General features: G+C 41.3%; 1 protein-coding gene across 2 annotated transcripts in view; it reads left to right on the top strand.

Annotated features, from left to right (window-relative positions):
• The window catches only part of LOC128350393 (amine oxidase [flavin-containing] A-like), a 66,057-nt gene that overhangs the window by 12,873 nt on the left and 32,026 nt on the right, over positions 1-21,158 (top strand). The window contains exons 2-4 of one of the 2 annotated variants that reach the window (XM_053308654.1): positions 9,044-9,173; positions 12,148-12,242; positions 14,320-14,457. In XM_053308654.1, coding sequence (XP_053164629.1) covers positions 12,150-12,242; positions 14,320-14,457 — 231 coding nt within the window. In that variant the 5' untranslated portion in view covers positions 9,044-9,173; positions 12,148-12,149. The remainder of the gene's footprint in view (positions 1-9,043; positions 9,174-12,147; positions 12,243-14,319; positions 14,458-21,158) is intronic. The other variant, XM_053308653.1, reaches the window with a different exon arrangement.

The raw sequence follows: 21,158 nt of genomic DNA, 5'->3' as shown, positions 1-21,158 counted from the left end.
GCCTTGGGTCTGATCCAGCAGGGATGTTCTTATCAAGTTTGTTCTGATAATGGATTACTGCCTGAAGAGACCTTGAAAAAATAGTTTTGCAGCAGTGCATTTAAGTTGTTATTGGACATAAACAAAATACCATTAAAGGGCAATTGCATATTGGAAAAGGGAAGTATGGGCTGTAAACCTTTTCCCTGAGGGTGTGGTGTGGAAATGTTATCAGGCTCATATTGGCTGCTTCACATTTATTTGGCACAGAGATTCCTGTTTGACTAATGAGAGTTGAGGTCAAGATGGCCACTGCCAGATTTCATTTCTCAGCTGTGTGTAGAAATAATTAGATTTCCCATCAATGAAGCAGTGAAAGTAAATCACAGAAGAAGTGCATCATTATGGTGGAGCTTAAATGTAATAAAGTAACATTGATAATTAGCTTTCTTTACCACTAACTGTTGTGCTGTAGGAGAATAAAGAAAAAAGTTGGCAAATAAGCACCCAGTATGGCCATGGAGAACTACTAAGAAAAGACCATTGAAGACTTTATTTGTATGTATTATTTAGCTAGTCAGGGTAAAGCTATAACAAGCTCACTACTTTTTAATGAACTGCAGTAACGATCCTCTCATTAAGAATATGCATATTTTCCTGCACAGGAAAATTGTGCTAATATAATTACATTCTGGAATAGTATCCCTGAAACACTGCACAAAATTAATAGAACTTACAATAATAGATGTTGCAAACAAGAGATAGTTGTCTCTTTTCCATATTTGCCCATGTGATTATGCCACAAGCTATTGGATTCAAATCAAGAGAAGAATGGAAAACATTTTGCAAATAGTACTGATGCTGCAAGAATCTGTTCTGTGAAATACAGGAAGTTAAGAGTTGTTCCTAATGTTAATGAGAGGGAATTGAAAATATGTCATTTTGTCGTAATCATGAAATTAACTGCCATGATGAAAGTGGGAGATGGACAACAGAAATGTAATAGATGTATTAGAGATAAGAGATGTTTCATTGAATATTGGCAAAATAAGGCACACTGTTTCAGTAATAGATTTGGATTACTATGATTTATAGCCCTACTGTGTATTGGTAAATCATGTCTCATGAACATTTTGGAGTTCTTTGAGAATGTCAACAAGTGTGTGGATAAAGGTGATCCAGTTGTCATAGTCTACATAGACTTCCAAAAAGCTTTTGATAAAGTTCCTCATCAAAGACTCCTGAGGACACTTAGCAGTCATGGGATAAGGGGACAAGTACATGTGTGGATTGCTAACTGGTTGAAGAACAGGAAACGGAGGGTAGGTATAAATGGAGAGTGTTCACAATGGAGGGAAGTAAGAAGTGGGGTCTCCCAGGGATATGTACTGGGACCGGTGCTTTTTAAATTATTCATAAATGTTCTAGAAGTTGGGGTAAGCAGCGAAGTGGCCAAATTTGCAGATGACACCAAACTCTTTCAGGTAGTGAAATCCAAAGCAAATTGTGAGGAGCTCCAAAAGGAGCTCTCCAAACTGGGTGAGTGGGCAACAAAATGGCAAATGCAGTGCAATGTTGGCAAGTGTAAAGTGATGCGCATTGGGATGAAAACTCCCAACTTCAAGTCTACGCTGATGGGATCTGAGCTATCAGTGACTGACCAGGAGAGGAATCTTGGGGTTGTGGTGGACAGCTCGTTGAAAGAGTCGACTGAATGTGTGGCAGCTGTGAACAAGGCCAATTCCATGCTAGGGATCATTAGGAAGGGGATTGAAAATAAAACGGCTAATATTATAATGCCCTTATACAAAACTATGGTATGGCCACACCTGGAGTACTGTGTATAATTACCTTTAAGGAGCAGGGAGGGTGATCTTACCCTTCCTGCCATGTTTCCCCCGCCGGCGCTGTCTGCAAAGTCACTGGTGTGGGGTGGCAGTGAACCTTCTTGCTGCCCCGGTCAGCATCAGACCAGAAGTGGCCAGTACACTGTACCGGCCACACATATATATATAAAGAATGTGCTTTACTGCTCAGTAGTAGAAGATTGTAGTAATTACTTGTTTTGACTGTATGCTAAAATAGAGCAAAATAAATGCAGCACATTAATGCACAGGGACATCATATAAATGAAATTATTTTTGCCTGTGCAAATAAGATCACTTTCCTCCTCTTGTAGAAATGACAATTGATTTTGTTTTTAATGGCATACAAAGATGTTTTGAGGTTTGGATGACTGTGGTTCATTTGAGAGAAACATCTCTTTAAAACATCTCATGTTGGGACCCAGACATCACTTTTTGGCCATAATTTCTCTGACATCTCCTAATGATGCAACTTCAAAATTTATTTATTTATTTATTTATTTATTTATTTATTTATTTAACCATCGTATTTGTATATGACCCACTACTCAAGTCTTAGGCAGTTTACAGCAATAAATATCACCTTAATGTTCTTTCAGGGCACTGGCGTGTGTTTTCACAGTTGTCAGAGTTTACAACAAAGTAGGTGTAAGAGTAGCCTGGAAAAGTGTTAAGATTTTAAATGTGTGACAACAAATGAGACAAGAGTTATAAAGCATTTAACGCACTAAAAATCAAATCTTAAGCAAAGTTTAGCATGCTGAAGCCCATTGAGATCAATGGACTTAGGGCAGGCGTATATCTCCTTGCTCAGGCTGTGAAATTGCTGTACAAGTTTAAAACTGCAGTTATATAGAGATAATCTCAACATTCATCATGCCAGCAACTTGGCACTTATACCCTAACCCACATATAGCTTGGATGGTGCTTCATGTACAGGTGAAACTCGGAAAATTAGAATATCGTGCAAAAGTTCATTAATTTCAGTAATGCAAATTAAAAGGTGAAACTGATATATGAGACAGATGCATTACATGCAAAGCGAGATAAGTCAAGCCTTAATTTGTTATAATTGTGATGATCATGGCGTACAGCTCATGAAAACCCCAAATCCACAATCCCAGAAAATTAGAATATTACATGGAACCAAGAAGACAAGGATTGTAGAATAGAACAATATCGGACCTCTGAAAAGTATAAGCATGCATATGTATTCAGTACTTGGTTTGGGCCCCTTTTGCAGCAATTACTGCCTCAATGCGGCGTGGCATGGATGCTATCAGCCTGTGGCACTGATGAGGTATTATGGAAGACCAGGATGCTTCATTAGCGGCCTTCAGCAATTCTGCATTGTTTGGTCTCATTTCTCTCATCCTTCTCTTGGCAATGCCCCATAGATTCTCTATGGGGTCAGGTCAGGCGAGTTTGCTGGCCAATCAAGCACAGTACACTGTATACTTTTCAGAGGTCCGATATTGTTCTATTCTTCAATCCTTGTCTTCTTGGTTCCATGTAATATTCTAATTTTCTGAGATTGTGGATTTGGGGTTTTCATGAGCTGTACGCCATGATCATCACAATTATAACAAATTAAGGCTTGACTTATCTCGCTTTGCATGTAATGCGTCTGTCTCATATATCAGTTTCACCTTTTAATTTGCATTACTGAAATTAATGGACTTTTGCACGATATTCTAATTTTCCGAGTTTCACCTGTATATCACTTATGTAGAATGCTGGGATAACTAATTCAAAAAAGTCTATGCATCAAATAATTAGTCTTGGGACTGTTGCTACAGCAGTCCAAGTTCATCACATCAGCACCTGTTTAGCAGACTTAAAGGTGGAACAAAATTAAGTAACAGTTTATGCATGCTGTTTAATGTTAAGATAAAGCTGCCAGTCTACAACTTGTTTACACAGGAAATGTCCAACAACTTGAATGGGATTGCTATGAAGTACATTGTGGAACACAGCCAAAATAAGTATGCCTTTTTTACTTGACACAGTTTCCACACACTTTAGGATTTAAGTATCTCTTTTAGTTACAAGTATAATACTTTCTTCACACCAAGTATGGGTTATTTTACAATTGGCAGTGTAATCCTGCCTTGTGAGATTTCTTTAACTTTCCATATAAATGAAACACAATAACAACAATTAAATGATAACTTTGCACTTTGAAGTTCCTTTCCTAACACATATAACAGAATTTGCAAAATAAAATAAATAGGTTACAGAGACTTGCTCAGATTCATGTGTCCAAACTGAGGGATTTTTTTTCCTTGTTGATGGTGGTGTTGGCTTGTTTAGAGTTCTTTCTTTGCTGTGGTGTTAAGATACAGTCTCTGTCTCCCCTTCTTGAAAGCCTGAAAATAATAAATATAGGCTTAACAAATAACCAGCTCTCTCTGCAGGGACCTTCTTCAGCAGGCCTCTGGGTCCTCTGAGGAGGATTGTGCCTTTTTTAAAAAAACAACACCATATTCAACATGCAGCCCCCTACTGGACAAGTCTATATTGCCTGGTGTTTTAACCCTTAAAGAGCAGGGGGTTCCACAAGCAAAATGTTTCTTCAGCAACTGTCCACTTACTAAGCAATTTGTTGGACAGCTGTTAGTTTGTAAACTAACTTTACAATTTAATAGTATTTTTAATATTAAAAATAATATTAAACAGTAACACAATATAACAGTATATAATATAATAGTAACACAAATTGTAAACAGTATATTGTTATGTATCGGTGTGAGTTTTTTATTCAAAGTAGGTCAGTGCTGGTGCTCTATGTGGCAAAAGTAGTTTAGGTCTCTAATGGCACTGCAGAATCGATTTGGGATAGGGTTTTTTCCTTTTCTTTTGCAGCACCTCCAAGTAGATGGAGCTTGGCTTGAGTTGCTATAGAAACCTCTGGGCAGCCTGTTCAAGTGGCCATGACTTATTCATCCTGATCTAATAACATTCTGGTTATACAGTGCCAAGAGCTTGCAAACAAGTCAGATTGTTGATAGGAATGTGTTGTTTTGACATACTGGTGAACTGAACCTAGCTACTACTGAACATGATGAGGGTCATGCATTCTAGTTAGAGAAACAATGGTTACATTTGAGAGGGTTATAACCAGGGCTGACTGTAGGATAAGTAGCTCCTTGGACCAGACATGCCTCCTCACCACTCAGTTTAGTTCTACAGTGTAGGCAAGTTGTGTGACCTGTGCAAACTCGGTTCAGAGGAGTCAGGTAGGTGCCCTAGGCGACTGCCTGGTTTGCCCACCCCTAAGGCAGAGCTGAGGACTCTACCCATTCTGGTGATATGAATGCTTGTCTGTGGAAATCAAGATGAAAATGTACCTTCAAGGTGGGTAAGACAACTAGTGTCCCATGGTAGCAGTTTGTAAATTTTATTTATTTATTTATTAAAACATTTTTATACCCCTCAAATCTTACGTCTCTGGGCGGTTTACAACAGGATAAAAACAAAGTAAAACATTTGTTAAGACAAAAATGGGGAAGGGGAAACACACACACTACAGCACTTTAAATTTTTTAAAATAATATTTTAAAACAGCATTAAAACCATTAAAACAACATTAATTAAAAGCCTGGGTGAAGAGATATGTTTTTAAATACTTTTTGAAAGCTGTCAGAGATGGGGAGGCTCTGTGGGTCAGTGGGAAGAGACTTAATCACTGTGTGTCAATGGGTAGAGACTACAATCACACTGAACGGCAGTCATCTTTAGTTTCAGGGGTGTAGCCATCATTGAGCAGATGGGTTCAAAGAACCCGGGCCCTGCAGCTCCTGAAAGCCCACCAGCTCCACACCTCCCTATGTTTTTCATTATCTCCCTTACTCTGAGGGGCTGCCGGGGAGAGGAGTGAACACAGGCCCCCTCTCCCCTAGCTATGCCCCTGTGTAGTGTTATATGTCAATTTTGTTATGGAAGAATTTTGGCATTCTTTTGGCTGAAAGAAAGAAGCCATATTATTCTTCTTTCTTTTTGCACCAAAAAGAGTGCAAAGGTTGTTGGGGTTTTTGTTGGGTTTTTTTTGCTGATTTGGCTGATTGCCTTAGTGATTATCTATGCTGCTAGTAGGCATTAGACTTTCAGCCTTCAGCAAAGAAGCCAAGGAAGTCAAAATAAAGTTTGACTCCTCTGTTGACCATGCTGTCAAAATTAGCAGCTGTCTTGTCTAGAACACTTTCCAGATTACACCCTGCAGCGGGGTCATGGCAGATCTCGGAAATGTGCTTCCTCACTTCCTGTGTTGTGACACTGCAGTCTCTACGCTGACAGCAGGGTGCTGTTCACATTTCCGATGCCTTGTTTCGAATTTAATCATTGTGATATAGTTCTATGATGTTGTGTATCCGGCATTAAAAAGTTGCTGGGTTTTGGGGTTGTTAGTTTCCGTGAGACTGCTCCCCCTGCTGTTTACATTTTGAATCCAATTTGCCTGAACGGAAGCATTTTGCTGCTGTTGAACAGCTAATCTGGAAAGCACCTAGAAGCAGGGTGGATTTGATTTAAATCAAACTGATTTAAATCACGATTTAAATCACTAGCAGGGTGGATAAAAATCAATGATTTTTTTTAAAAAATCAAAAAAATTGGATTTTTGATTTAAATTGGATTTTTTTGATTTTTTTTAAAAAAATCATTGATTTTTATCCACCCTGCTAGTGATTTAAATCATGATTTAAATCAGTTTGATTTAAATCAAATCCACCCTGCCTAGAAGTGGAACCAAAGACTCTTTATTTGAGGCAATACATTTGTTTTGGAAAGGGGGAGAAGAGAAGTGAGATGAAAAACAGTATAACTGTCAGTGTTCCGGAACATGAACTGAGAGCATCTCCTAGAAACCAGGTGGAAGGCTGTGTTCTCTCAGTCACAGCGATCCTGGCTAAAACATTAATCGGGTTTGCTGAGCTGTGCAAGGCTGGTTGTGGGATTTTCCAGATTTCCCAGGCAATCCTGGTCAAACCACTGTGGTCAAACTGCATTTAATCAGGAGATATAACCAGTCCTGGTTGTCCTCCCAGTGTGTTCCTTTATCACATGTGGGAATAGTTCAAAATACTAGGATTAGTATTTGGGTCATGTGCAGAGCAGCAGTTTGGATGAGCCACCCCCTCACCTAAAACACTCTCACACAAAAGGAAGATGCCAGGAGGGCATCAGGATGTTTGGAAAGACATTAGGATGGGCACACTCTTGGCATGTCCCCCTTCTTAACTGTGTGGGCTGGTTCTGGTGGGAGGGAGAGTATCATTTGGAACAGTTTTTTGTTGTGTGGCCACTGGCTATAGTTGGTAGGGATGTGCACAAACTGGTTTGGAGGCCGTTTTGTGGGCTTCCGAACTGGTTTGAACCCTGGACGACTCAAAGGTTTGATGGCAGCGGGGTGGCTTTAAGGGTGGGGGTGGGTGCACTTACCCCTCCCCCCATCTGGGTTTCCCCCGCTGGCATGAGAGTCCCTAAAAGCCCATCAGGGCAGCAGTGTACCTCCCTGCCACCCTGTGCCGACGTTTACCGGATGTAACCAGAAGTATGAGCTGCAACTGCGCACGCCACTCACGTGTGCGCGCATGCTGCATGCATGCAACGAACGTGCACATGAGTGTATGTTGTGCACATGCAACTGACATGTGCGTGTACACAATGCGCAGTTCCTACTTCTGGTTACATCCAGTAAACATTGGCACAGGATGACAGAGAGGGCATCAGGATGTTTGGAAAGACAAAAGGCTTTTAGGGACTCATGCAGGGGGAACGCGGGGAGGGGGGGTAAGTGCACCCACCCCCGCTGCTTCCGTGCACATCCCTAGTAGTTGGCCCATAGTGAGTTTTCAAGTGGATACCACAGAGGCAATCTGGTCCAGCTACACTCATGTATTTGGAACTCTGGGGAAGAAAGCAACAGCAAGGATCTGATCTGGAGTGGGAAAACTGCTGGCAGAGAAAAGATTAAGCTCTTTTCCATTTTGTCTATCATCTGCTCCTGAAGTTGTTCTTCTTCTTCTTCATTAAAAGAAGTGTTGCATGCATCTGTGCATAACATCTAGAGGCTATTTACACGAGTAGTAGAAACCAGGCTAAGAGAGCCAAGCCTGGCTTTTGCTGCATGTGTGAGTGTGAACCATCGCACCCGAGCCTGGTGGCTACAAGGCGGCAAACCCGCCTATGTAGCCTCCCAGTTAAACAAAGTTAGGAGAGCAAGCACTCTCCTAACTCTGTTTTTCTGGTCATGTGTCTGCCGTTGCAGCATGGAGCCGCAGCGAGAACACTCGGGGGGAGAGGGGCTCCCAGTAAAGCACCACGCACTTGCACGGTGCATTATTGGGGCAGGGGGGGGCACTGACTGTGCGGCAGTGCTTCCCTGCATCCAACCCCCAGAGCTGCCGGGCGAGGCGCAGGAGAGCCACCGGAGAGCAGCCGCTTGTCTGGGTAGGCAATCCACCCACCTGAGGAAGGATGAGCGATCGTCTGTGGGGAGAGCGGGTCAAATCCACTCTCCCCGCAGACCTCCTTTTGGCACTTCACACTGCTTATGTGAAGTGCCTCCTAGTTTAGCATTCACTCATAGAAAAAGCAATACTTTCCTTGCTCACTACCCCTTACTAGTAAGTAGGAATTATGAAGATCTCGGGCAGCAGCAATATAGGAAGATGCTGAAAGGCATCATCTCATCCTGCGTGGGCGATGGCAATGGTAAACCCCTCCTGTATTCTCCCAAAGACAACCGCAGGGCTCTGTGGTCATCAGGAAACACTGACTTGACGGCACACTTTACCTTTAGTAAGACTGTGGAGTGGAGAGAATAGCTGGCATAAGCATGGAAGTCTAAAACAACGTTGACCAGTTTTTGTGATTTGAACTCTACTTTGTAGGCCACACTATATAACATGACATTTCCATCCTAAAGCCAGACATGGTGCTCCAAAGAGCTTTCCCCTCCTGTCCTGCACAGAGCTATGGTTGCCAGCTGGGGACTTTTACAGAGGACACGTGCATTTTTGGGGGACCAAATGACACTTTTTTGCATTATTAGGAACAGAGGTTACTTTGTGGACTGAACAGCATTTTTGCATTTGTTGTTGTGTTTGACATTCTGGGGGCAGCTGGAACGTCTGGTTCGCTCAGAACACTTTGCTCTCATAAGCAGCTTCTCTTCCTTTGTCTCTTTCCCCTACCAGCATCTTACCGACTATCCATCCAATGGAGAAGCCAGAATGTAGGTTCTGCTTCAGAGGCAGGTTGCAGAGCCATGGGATGCAGGAGCACATATAGGTGGGCCCAGCAGGAACAGCTTGCTTCCTTCATGTGGTGAGAAGTTAGCAGATAGCTAACTAACTTTACTCAGTAGCAGTTACCTTTTAAAAGTGGTGAATCTCTTATTTTTATCATGGGGAGAACTGGCCCTATCCAACACCTGCACAGCATTCCTTCAATGGCTGATGCTGATGTTACCTTGCATTTATTTTTAGAATATTAGCTCTTTGGGGACAGGGGAGCATCTTATTTTTCTTTGAAGACTACTGTGAAACCTGTTGAAAAGCAGTATATAAATGTTTGTAGTCACAGAGAACAGCAAGTGAGTGGAAAACCATGCACGTACCACTACACCAGCATGCAAAGAGGCTGGCTTGGTAGCTAGCGAACTGCCCTGCTTCGAGCCAAAAAGTGAAGTTGCTGGCCTGGCTGGGGAGAGCAGGCTGGGTGATCCATGAGGGAGGAGGACAGAGGACTGTGTGCATGGTAAACCTAACAAGGAGATCAATTTACAGTTAAGAAGCTGGGGCCTTGAGAACTCTGCACCTAGACAGCAGACTGAGCAGACCTACAGCTCACCTGGTCACTAGTTTCACAGTGGTGATCTGTATTTTATTCTCCAATTTTTTATCAAAAGATGCATATATAATACCAATAAACATATGCAAATTTTATGCTGAGTGGAGACGTGTGTGTGTATAATATATATATAAAAGCATCCTCATTCCACTTTTTTGGTGATGGATATTGACTTTTTTCACCATTTGTACCTGGCAGAGCACCAAAAGATTGGCAGTAGGCCTGCTTCCTTCCTCTGATTGTTGGGAGCTCTGAGACACTTTGTGTGCCTAAGAAATTCTCCCTCACTTAGGCGACTTTCAATATCCCTAGCCAGTCTACCACTATTTAAAACATTACTTATCCTGCCATTTTTGTTTTTAAAGGCTTTAGTGTTCTTTGTGAAGGACTGTTGCTTAGCACTATCATAATTTCAAGACTCTCTAAAAAGTGTTTGACCCAGTTTCAGACTCCTGACTTAATTGAATGGCCTTTCATGCTTTTTTTTTAATGGATTCCAGCACACAAGGTGGAAATTCAGTATATGCTGTCTACCTGTTGTCTAACTCCTCCATTTTTGTTCTCTTATCAAGCTGTATAATATGTATCATTCTGAACTGAGGACAATCAAAACATTCAGTGGGATACAAGATTCATGGGATTGTGTCACCTCAGATATTCATGTGAGGGAAATGGGGATTAGATGTTTGAATGTTCTCACATGTGTTGCGGGAGAAAACTCCTCTGGAACTCTGCCTTCCTGTTTGATGCAGCCCCTTCGTTCATCCTTCTATCACATGGATAGAGAATGGAGCGTCTTGCCAGAACCAAAGAGGATTAGACAGAGTTCCCACAATTTTGCTTGTAGCCTGACTGAAGTTCAAACAACAAGGGTGCAGTGCTCAAAATAAGCTTTTATTTCAAGACATGAAAGGCACAAATACAGTCAGAGAATATCTGGCTGATGCTGCATGCCAAAGCCATACAGCTGGCTAGCTTTTATAGGTTTCAAACATCAAAGCATATCAATAAAGCAATTAATACATGTTATTTGTTATTAAACATACATATTCCAGAGGTGCCACCTAGAGCCTGGGAAGATGAGTTACTACCTGGCCTTTCTGACAACTTTAATCCCTATTGTATCTCCTTGTACCAGCAAGATCCTCTTTCTGCTGACTGAGGAATTTGGCTGATGGCCTGTGTTTGACAGGTCCTGGTACCTGTTATCTCTGATGGGCTTCACACCAAACATCCTTGAGAGGGGCCCACGTTCTTGGCTTTGGCCTCTGTTACTGAGAGGTTTCTCAATTCTGAGCAATTCTTATTTCAGTCCTGTTGGCTTTATATTCTAATAGGGACTTGAGCCGGACCACCTTGAATTATACTTTGATACACACTTTTATATACTTATTTGTAGGCCTGGATTAAACAATTCGTTATCACGTGCTGGCCTCTTTGTTCATGCAGTGGTCATATGTCTGGGAGAAGGTTGACCTTCCCTGTACAATAAGTCCAGCTGAATGGTGATTTGTTACACATTTGAGCTATATGTAATATAGGCACTATGGAGCAGATTTTTTTCTGTTCTCCTCAGACTACTACTTACTAATATCAAGATAATCCTAAAGAAGGTTAAGCTAATTGTTGGATCATATGTTGTTCTGTATGTCTAGCATTTCTCATGATTTCTCAAACCAGCTGTAAAGGAAAACTTCAAAGAGATTATAGAAAATAGAATTGAAGGGAAATACTTGACCAAATTCAATGCAAGTTCTCTATTGAATGCCAAACCAGCATTCATACCATGAGGTGCTATCAGTAAATATATCTCAAGTTGCAGTCCTATGCCAATTACTTGGGTGTAAGCCCAGTTGAACCTGGTTCTGAATAAGCATACATAGGATTGAGCTGCATGCCTGATAGAACCTGAGCTTGTAAAATCAATAAGAATATATGAAGTAGCATGAGGATTATTCTGTGGGCAATATGTGGTGTTGCTTCTAATATCAATGTTTTGGATTAATGGTAAGAATACGCATAGTTTAATTATGCTGAACCTAATCTCATGTAAATTATTTGACATCTTAGTAAACAGTTTCCCAATTCACAACCATCAGATATTCATTATAAAATGTTCACATGGTATTTAAATACTAATATATTAAGAAGGAAATTTGATACTGAAAATTAAAAGTCATGGTTCAGGTGAGGAAAGAAGATGGAAGTACATGAAGAACAGAATGTTTCTAGGATCATCTGTGCAGCAATAGGTTTGGAACTCAAAACAAATGCTAGAGCATCAGTTCACTTCCCTGCTAATTGGATATTAATTGTCTGGTGTGTTGGCTTAGAAACAACATAATGGTTCGTCTGATCTGGAGATTAATTTTAAAGATAATTTTGTATGTTAAAACAAATTACTTCTCCCCCGCTAAAAAAAACCACCCCTGTTTTAACTTTGCATTAGGTATGTCAGCAGCCAAGTTGTTGTTTGACTCTGGACTTAGTATTGTGGTTTTAGAGGCTCGTGACAGAGTTGGAGGACGGACTTTCACTATTAGGGTAAGTAGCATTGAATTTGTTTTTAATTGTCACAATATATGACATAAACACTGTAGTATATGGCATTCTGAAATGTGTTTCAGTACTGGGAAAGTCTCTTTGATCACATATAGCAAGGAGCCATGGCACCTTAAAAGCTAGTAGATTTATTCCATTATAAGCTTTTGTGAGCTAGAGTTAATTTCATTAGGTGCTCGGGTCCATAAAATCTCTTAGTCTTTAACGTGCTACAACATCCTAAATCTGTTGCAGCAAAACAAATGAACAGACTTGGAGATCTACTCCTCTGGGTATTCCTTCATGAACCATAGATGCTTGATATAGTAAAGGAAAGGAAAGCAAATTAAAAACCAGTGTCCTGGTCCCTATAAAACCATTAACTGCTTGGGTCCAGGTATTTAAGAGAGTGTCTCCTTTATGAACCCTACCACCTATTAAGAGGTGGTTGCCACTGCCACTGGTGGCTTCTCAGGCTGGGCCTTGTCTGTGGTTGCTCCAGGGCTCTGGAATGCCTTCCCTGTCAAAATAAGAGCTTCTCCATCTCTGGCTGTGGTTTTTTAAAAAAATTTAATCCTTAGGACACACCTGTTTTCTCAGTCTCTTAGTTTTAAATTGCTTGCTTTTATATTGTAAAATTGTTTTAATCATTGTATCCTGTTTTACATTTGCTCTATATTAAATTATGTACACTGTCTAGGGATAAATAATTTAAGAGAAACTTAACTATGTACTGGGCTCCTTGGAGGAAGAGCGTAATATACATGTAAATAATAAATATCAGGCAGTATATGCCTCTGAACTCTCTTATTCTTCAATAAGGTTGGAGTGGGCTCTGGGACAAGAAGTGAAGATGGGCTTCTGCCCTCACCTTCTGCTGAGAGGCACAAGGGGAGAGCAAAAGCAAGCTGTCATCCAGCCAGTGGGCACCCTCCCTCAGGTGTAGGGCATTTGTGTCCCGTCCCCCCCGCTGCCACCATTCAATTGTAGCTATGGCCCTGGGAACAGCCTTGTATAGTACAAACTAATCTGCCCAGCATGTTCCAGCTAGAAAAGAGATTAGTGTAGAAAATACCAGTTTCCTTAGGAAGTAGGAAATTTCTTTATAACTCTTTGTTATCAAGAGGTAGGTTTCTGCTGTTTACTTTTAGTGAGTTAAATTGAGTTGTAGCTCTCTCACATTTTAGCTACTGCAAGCGGAAACACAAGCTGTCTTTCCCGGGAGGTGTACATAGAATGCTCATGGGGAGAATGAGATCATGTTGGCAACCCCACTATATGCACATTCATTTGCACACATGTATTGCACACCTGCATTCAAATTGTACGTGCATCGGCTCTCCACCTCTCAGAGGTGGTTTTACAGCATCCTCAACTGTGTGTCCACCTTGGATCATGAGAAAAGGGCTGTTGGGCTTAGACCTGGGAAGAATCAGTCACAAAGACTTTCACTGTTCCAAACCTGACTGGATAGTCTTGAGCAAATTGTAGTCCCTTGAGTTAATTACTTAACATGCTCTGATGATTGCTTTGATGGTGAAAATGTGAATTAAGGATATATTGTAATCTTCTCTGAATATGCGAGCTAGACTAAGAAAACAAATTCTGTGCACACAGTGCTTAAACGAGATTAATAATTTCCCCCAATTGCATTATGTGTAAATCTAAGGTCCTTTGGCAGGGGTTTGGGGTGGGTGGGTTGATATGCAACTATGTGGTTGCTGACAAGCCATTAATATGAAATCTGCTTCTGCATATAGTGGTGTGGTGTTAGCTTGCAAAACTGCTTGAGAAGCTGATCACAAAAATGGCTTCCTTGTCATATGGAGCAGCTTCTGCTTCTGCTCAGTTGCATTTAAAGCAGCAGTCATGGAGCCTATATAAATCAGGCTTAACTCTGTAACGGAGGTCTTTTGCTGTAAAATATAAATGCTCTCTAGAGCTTCTATTGCAACACATCTATTAATCATATTTCTTATTTCTTACATACCTCCAAAAGATGTGGTGTATAGTATAAAATATAGAATTGACTCTTGTGATTGGCTTCTATGATGTCTGCATTTTTCCCCTCTTTTGACAGAATAAGCAAGTGGGCTATGTAGATGTTGGCGGAGCCTACATAGGACCTACTCAGAATCGAGTTCTACGGCTGGCTAAAGAACTTGGCATAGAGACATACAAAGTGAATGTCACAGAGAGAAATATCATGCATATAAATGTAAGAATGCCATGTTTGTATCTACAGCACATTGTATACTGGAACATATTTGTAGATGAACCATGGTGTGAAGGGCCTTGATCTCAAGCACGGCTGATTGTTTGTTTGTTGTGTTGACTGCTGAAAGGCTTCTTCTTATTTATTCATATTCCAATGGTGAGCTTGTGAAGACAATGTGGATGAGCAATAATGTATTACTGAGTGAAGGCTTGAAGCCCAGTAGATTTGCAGAACACTAATGAAAATTTAATGTTCTTCCAAAGTTGTTGGGTTTTTTTTAGCATAGACTTGCAAGCTGTAGGGCATCACATCTTGCTTCATATGCTGAATAGTGTGCCCATTATTCCAGCCATGGAAACAACAGGGGTGGGAGAACAAGCTTTACTTCAATTTAGAAAGGTGCTTTCAGTTGTGAATTTGAGGTACCTAGGGTGCTGAAAACCAGTTCCCAGCATGCCTCAGATTCACAACATACTGTTTTTCTGCTACTGAATGCAGAGATTTAAAGAACTCCTCTTCCTGCACCACCACCACCCACCCCACCCTGTGGTCTAGGAAAACAGTCTGTTATTACTGAAGTTAAATGGAGTATTTGCAGAAAGTCTCGTAACTAATACAAGGCCTCCGCCTATGGACTATGTAGCAGAACAACTGTACTTGAATTTTTACAATGATGATTTTAAATGGTTTCTGCTCTGGATTTCTGAGAGGTGGTGTGATTCAAGTCAGTTCTTTTGGGACCTGTAAGACACCTATAGGACAACCCACCTTAGGTGGCGCAGTGGGGAAATGCTTGACTAACAAGCAGAAGTTTGCCAGTTCGAATCCCTGCTGGTACTATATCGGGCAGCCAAGGAGAAAAACGGGAGTCCACAGAAGCTTTTTTGTTCATGGGTCTTGCTTTCTCTTCCCTCCCCGGTACTATATCGGGCAGCAGCGATATAGGGAGATGCTGAAAGGCATCACCTCATACTGTGCAGGAGGAGGCAATAGTAAACCCCTCCTGTGTTCTACCAAAGACAATCACAGGGCTCTGTAGGCACCAGGAGTCAAAATCAACTTGACAGCATACTTTGCCTTTAGTGCATCACAATGGAAGAGGGCATTTCCTAGCCTGTAAGGCTGTGGTGGGGTGGCATGACCGCTGGCTTCTGCTGGTGGTGCCAGCAAGGAGGGCAGGACAGGGGAGCTCATTGCCTTTTGCCTTGAGCAGTGAATGACAACAAGCTGTCTCTGCTCAGATGACCCCTGTGAAAATCCACCCCAGTTGCTGGTTGCCCCAAGATGAAAGCTGCCATGAGCACCAACTTGATTGCATGTTTGCAAAACCAAATCTGTGAGAACAGCTGAAATAATGGAAATTCAGTGTTGAGAGGCTAGAGTACCCAGCTGTTGGTAATAATTAACTTTTATAGTCCTGAGGCAATTGGATGGTGAACTTGAACATTGTCCACTGCATTTTGTTGCATGGTTGACAGAGTGAATACTGTGAGGATCCCTCCACACACACATGCACACACTTTTCAAAAACAAGAGTAGAGAGGTGTGTGTGTTGAACATTTTAAAAGTCTTGTTAAGATGAATGCTATGGCAAGCTGCTTTTCATGGCAACCAGAAAGCTTTTAAATATACACATATCTTGTTGCTTTTTATAGCATTTTGAATCTGAGAAGTTACAAGGTATGAATAAGTTGTACATAAATGTATGTGCAAACCAGGACTGGTGGGGAGGTGGAGGTTGTTTTGCCACAGCCTATATCTGCCTCCCCTTGGCTTTGCAGACATGCAGGCCAACAAATATAATGCTGTTTCAGTAGTCTATCTTCCCCCTCTCCATGCTTCAGACACTGTCCTTTTATATTTTTAAAGTGCAGAATATACACTTCAGCAAATTGATATTTGAACCTTCCTTTAAAAAAGCAAAATGATTTAATTAAAAAAAATGAGAAATTTGATTGGGAGCGATGTCGCAATGGTGAAAACAGCAAATTCTATGCTAAGGGGTTAGTAAGGAAAAGACTGAATTTAAGATTCTCAGTATTGTAGTGCCCTCATATCAATCTGTGGGATGCTGCGTACAGACCTGGTTGTCCCATCGCAAAAAGATAATGCAGAGCTGGAAAAGATGTAGAAAAAGAAAAAAATGATCAAGAGCCTTTCCAGACTGTGAGCTTTAGTGAGGGAGAAAGTGGTCTAACATTGGACTACTTAAGATGAGAGTAGTTAAAGCGGAAGTAAACATTTTCAGGCATAATTAGGAGTAAAGGCAGGAGCAAGGAGTGCTTTTTATCCGCTTCAGCTGATATGCCAGCTACGCCCATTTCTGAAGGTAAATGCTCTTTAAAAAGTAGTACTCTGGGCTTGACTAAAGTAATGCACTCTGCATGGGGCTGCCTTTGTATGTAGTCTGGAAACTACAACTGATACAGAATGCGGCAGCCAGGTTGGTCTCTGGGACAACCGGAAGGGACCATAGAACACCAATTTTTGAAGAATTGCATGAGCTGCTGATATATTTCAGAGCGAAATACATTACCTATTAAGCCCTGAATGGCTTAGGTCCAGGCTACTTAAGAGGGTGCCTCCTTCGTCATGAACCCTGCTGCCTATTAAGATAATCTGGTGGGTTGCCACCAGCTTGTCTGATGGCGACGCAAGTCCAGGTCTTCTCTGTGGCTTCCCCAGGACTTTGGAATTCACTCCCCGTCAAAATAAGAGCCTCTCCATCTCTGATTGCTTTTTAAAAGACCCTTAAGACACCTGTTTTCTCAGGCTTTTAATTAAAACTAATTTTAAACTGTTTGTTTTATGTGAAATTATTTTAATTCTGTCAATGTTTTCCCCTGTGACAATGTTAATTGTGTTTATTTTATTTTTATATTGTAACTTGGATTATGTACACCTTCTAGGTATATATCAGGTTGTATATAAATATGATAAATAAATCTGGGGTCATTAATATTCCTATATCTTTTGAAGTTTCCTTAAGTCTTTCCCAAGCAGAGATTGTTCATACTGCATGTTCTCTCTGCTGTCCTCCTGGCCCATATTTACCCAATAATGCAGAAAAGGCAGGTGCCCCACCTCCTCCTTTCTTTTTAAGTGCACAGGTAGAAAAGGAGCAGGATGTGCACATGTCTGGTGGATACCCTGCATTCTTTTAAACCTTTACAATTTTTAAAAAATCAAAGGTTTTACTCATTTTTTAAAAAATAATAATTTGCTGGGTGTCTTGCACAAGGCTGCCACATGTCACTATAGCCAGCTACAGGGTTCTAGCTACAAGGTGGTTGTTGTGGGTTTTTTTAAACAGACAGTAGAAAATTTGGGGGGGGGTATCATAAGTTGGGAAGGGCTTTTTTTTAAATTTTATGGTGTTTTTAATGTATGTTTATCCATAATTTAAATCTTTTTGTGAATTTTAAATGTGATATTTCATGTTTTAACTTTGTAAACCACCTAGAGATTTTTATACTAGGCGGTATATAAATTCAATAAAAAATAAATAAATAAGGGCTTGCCATGGAGCTCTGAAACCAGGCACAGTTGTAGCACAGAACAGTGGACACTATATATTAAATTTGAAGGCAAACTGTCATATGATTGATTTTTAATACTCTTCTTAGACATGAAGGTGTTTCACCTTTTTGTCCTTGTCCCCCCATCAATCTTGTACAAGACTGCCATCTGGTGGCCAATATCAGCCTTATGTAAAATCAATAGGGAAATTTTTAAACGAAACACCCTCTCTGTTTACAGTTTTTTTTTCTAATTAAAAATTAATCAAGTGATGGATCTGCTTCAAATTTAACACACACAATCTTACTATTCTGTGCTACAACTATGCCTGGTTTCAGAGCTGCGTGGCAAACCCTTCCCAACTTATGATTCCCCCCCCCCCCATTTTCCATTGTTGTCTGTAGCTGGCTATAGTGACATGTGGCAGCCTTGTGGAAAACCCACGGCAAATTATTATTATATTCTAAATCAGTCAGGCATTTTAGGATGGGATAATTTAAAAAAACAAATAAATAGAAATGAATGGACAGAAGTTGACTCCGGGGCACAGGAAACAAGTCGGCCCAGAGTATTATCATGTTAGCAGACACTCGGCAAAGCCACATCTCCTTCTCATCTTGATCCACTTTACTTGTGGGTTATCTCCACACATGGGCAATACTCCACAGAATGACTTTTCCTGGATTATCTCAGGAAAACATTTTAGAAAATGCAACTATTTTTGACACACATTCTCTGCATTACACTCCAATTGTAAAGATAAAACCTGAGTAATTCCGCTTGCTTTATGAATGGTACCTTGCTGTCTCTGTACTGAATTTGGACTCAATTCCGTCCTCATATGAATGCACCCCAATCATCAGTGTGCAAAAGTGCTGTAAAAGTCACGTGCAGAAAAGCTCCAAGAGCACCTTCTGTATGAGTAAAGACTAAAGATGGCTAAGTGGAAATGTAACAGAGCTTTAAGCATAGTTTGAAGGAAGTCGGTGGAGAGATTTGTTTTCACCCTTAGGGTCACTCAATGAAACTGGCAATAAATTTAGGCTAGACAAAAGAAAGCTGGTCTTCATGTAATGCATAATTAATTAATTTAGGTCACTGCCTCAAGATGTGGCATAGACACTGACTAAGAGGCTTTAAAAGCTTAAACAAATACAAGGAGGATAGGTCTATCAGTAGCTGTTAGGTATGGCAGAGATTCCCAGCCTTTGGTCAGCAGATTAGGCTTTGTGCAATACTCTTAATCGGCATTGACTTTGCAGTTTCCCTTGGACTGCTGTCTGGATTTATGGGGAGATTGCCATAACAATCAGTCATGTGTCTTATGAGCATTGGGAATGGAGAGTCCTCTGATCACCTCTTAAGGGTTCAGACTACATGAGAGATGCAGGCTCTGCCACAGCTTGGATTCCAAACAAAGAGCCATAATTTGAATGTGTGACCCCAGAAATGAAAGGAAGGTTTACGTAACAAGGCACTATGAAAATGGGGGAAATCTGCATTTTTGTTGGTTAAATATTAAAACCCATACATGTTGCATAGGTCCTCAGAGTTAACAGAGACCAGTATCCAGTTGAAAATTGATCTAGTTCAAAGTTGCTGACAACAGAGCAAATTGTCAATTATTAACTAATGAATAAGATACTCTTGCCTATGGGTTGAAGATAAGAATAAACATGAGAATCAATGGCTCAAAATTATGTTGATATTATTGTTTAGTTTTTAACACCACAATGTAAATGTGTTGTATCCGGGCTATCTGAGCTTTAGTGACAGTTCATGCAATCCCATCATTGATGCATGCAGGAGTTGTACAACATTTTTACTAGAGAGGTGCAGAGAACCATTTCCCCCAATTCGGTTCAAATTAGAATAGAACTGGGTGGCTCAGGCTCAATTGAGCCAGGCCTGGTCCAGTCCAACCGTCAAGCCCTGCCGAGCTGGTTCGAAGGGTATATTTGTAAAGGGAAATCTGGCAAGGATTCCCCTTCACAAGTAAAGGGCTTTGCTGAGAGTATTGTGGGCGGGGGGAGAGAGTCTCCGTATCTTCAAAAACAAGCCAAGCCAGTCTCCACACCTTCACAAACATGCAGATGTCGGCTGTGGCAGCAGGGATGGTGGTGAGCGTGGCAGGGGATTGCAGCAGCGGCCATGTTGGTGGTGGGGGCCAGGATTCCTCCAACCCTGCCTCCCAAATCACAGGCCCAGTCATGCCTGTGGCCAGTTTGGGAGGTGGGTGGTGGGGTTGGAGGAGCCCTGGCCCCCACCAGCACTGCATCCAACACCTCCACCATAGCCACCGCCATTCCCCGCCATCTTGGCCGTGATCGTCGCCATCTCTACCAGGTCATCCCTGCCGCAGCCAGCAGAGGCTTGTTTTTAAATCTACAGTGATTGGCTTGACTTGTTTTTTAAGAGGAGTAAATCTACTTGGCTTGTTTTTGAAGGTACAGAGGTATGGAGACATTTTTCCTTCCGCCCCTCCCCACAATTACTCCTGGTAAGCCCTTTACTTTGTAAAGAGGAATCCTTGCCAGATTCCACAAGTATACCCCTCAAGCCAGCTAACAAATTGGGCTTTTGAGCTGGGGGTGGGGTGACTCAGCTCGAACCTGGACTAGCCTCATTTTTCAGAGGGGTGGTTCAGCTCCAAATCAAGCCTTCAAGCTGACCCAGTTCAACTTCGGGTTGGCTTGAATTTGAGCCAGCTCACAGAGCCCTAACTTTTACTCAGCTGAATATATCTAGAAAATTCTGTAAGTATTTGTGTTTTGCTTGGTGATTTGACTCGTATATGTATATCTCTAGTGGGGGGTTATGATTTTGCAGCGGAATCTCTACCTAATATCACTATTATGACAGTGAGATCAGTTAGTTTTAATACTGAACAATGATCAAAAAACTGGAATGCCTGTCCTTGAACTGTGGCTGTGGGTTAACAGTCTGCAGTAGAGATATGCAATTCAATTAGCGCTGTCTCGGGGGTGATTCATGAATTCAACCTCAACTTAAACCATCTCTAAAATGGAGGGCCTGATTCAAGGCCAAATTGAAAGCCCTGATTTGATGTGAATCGATTTGAGCAATATGTGTTGTAGGCGCCATTTTGTGTCTGCTTTCTCCCCTTGCTGATTGGCTTTATGGCACTGGCTTCTGATTGGCTTGAGATCTCCTTGCCTGGC

This window comes from Hemicordylus capensis, chromosome 3, assembly GCF_027244095.1.
Source record: "Hemicordylus capensis ecotype Gifberg chromosome 3, rHemCap1.1.pri, whole genome shotgun sequence".
Lineage (NCBI taxonomy): Eukaryota > Metazoa > Chordata > Lepidosauria > Squamata > Cordylidae > Hemicordylus > Hemicordylus capensis.
This window is presented reverse-complemented; position numbering and strand designations above follow the sequence as displayed.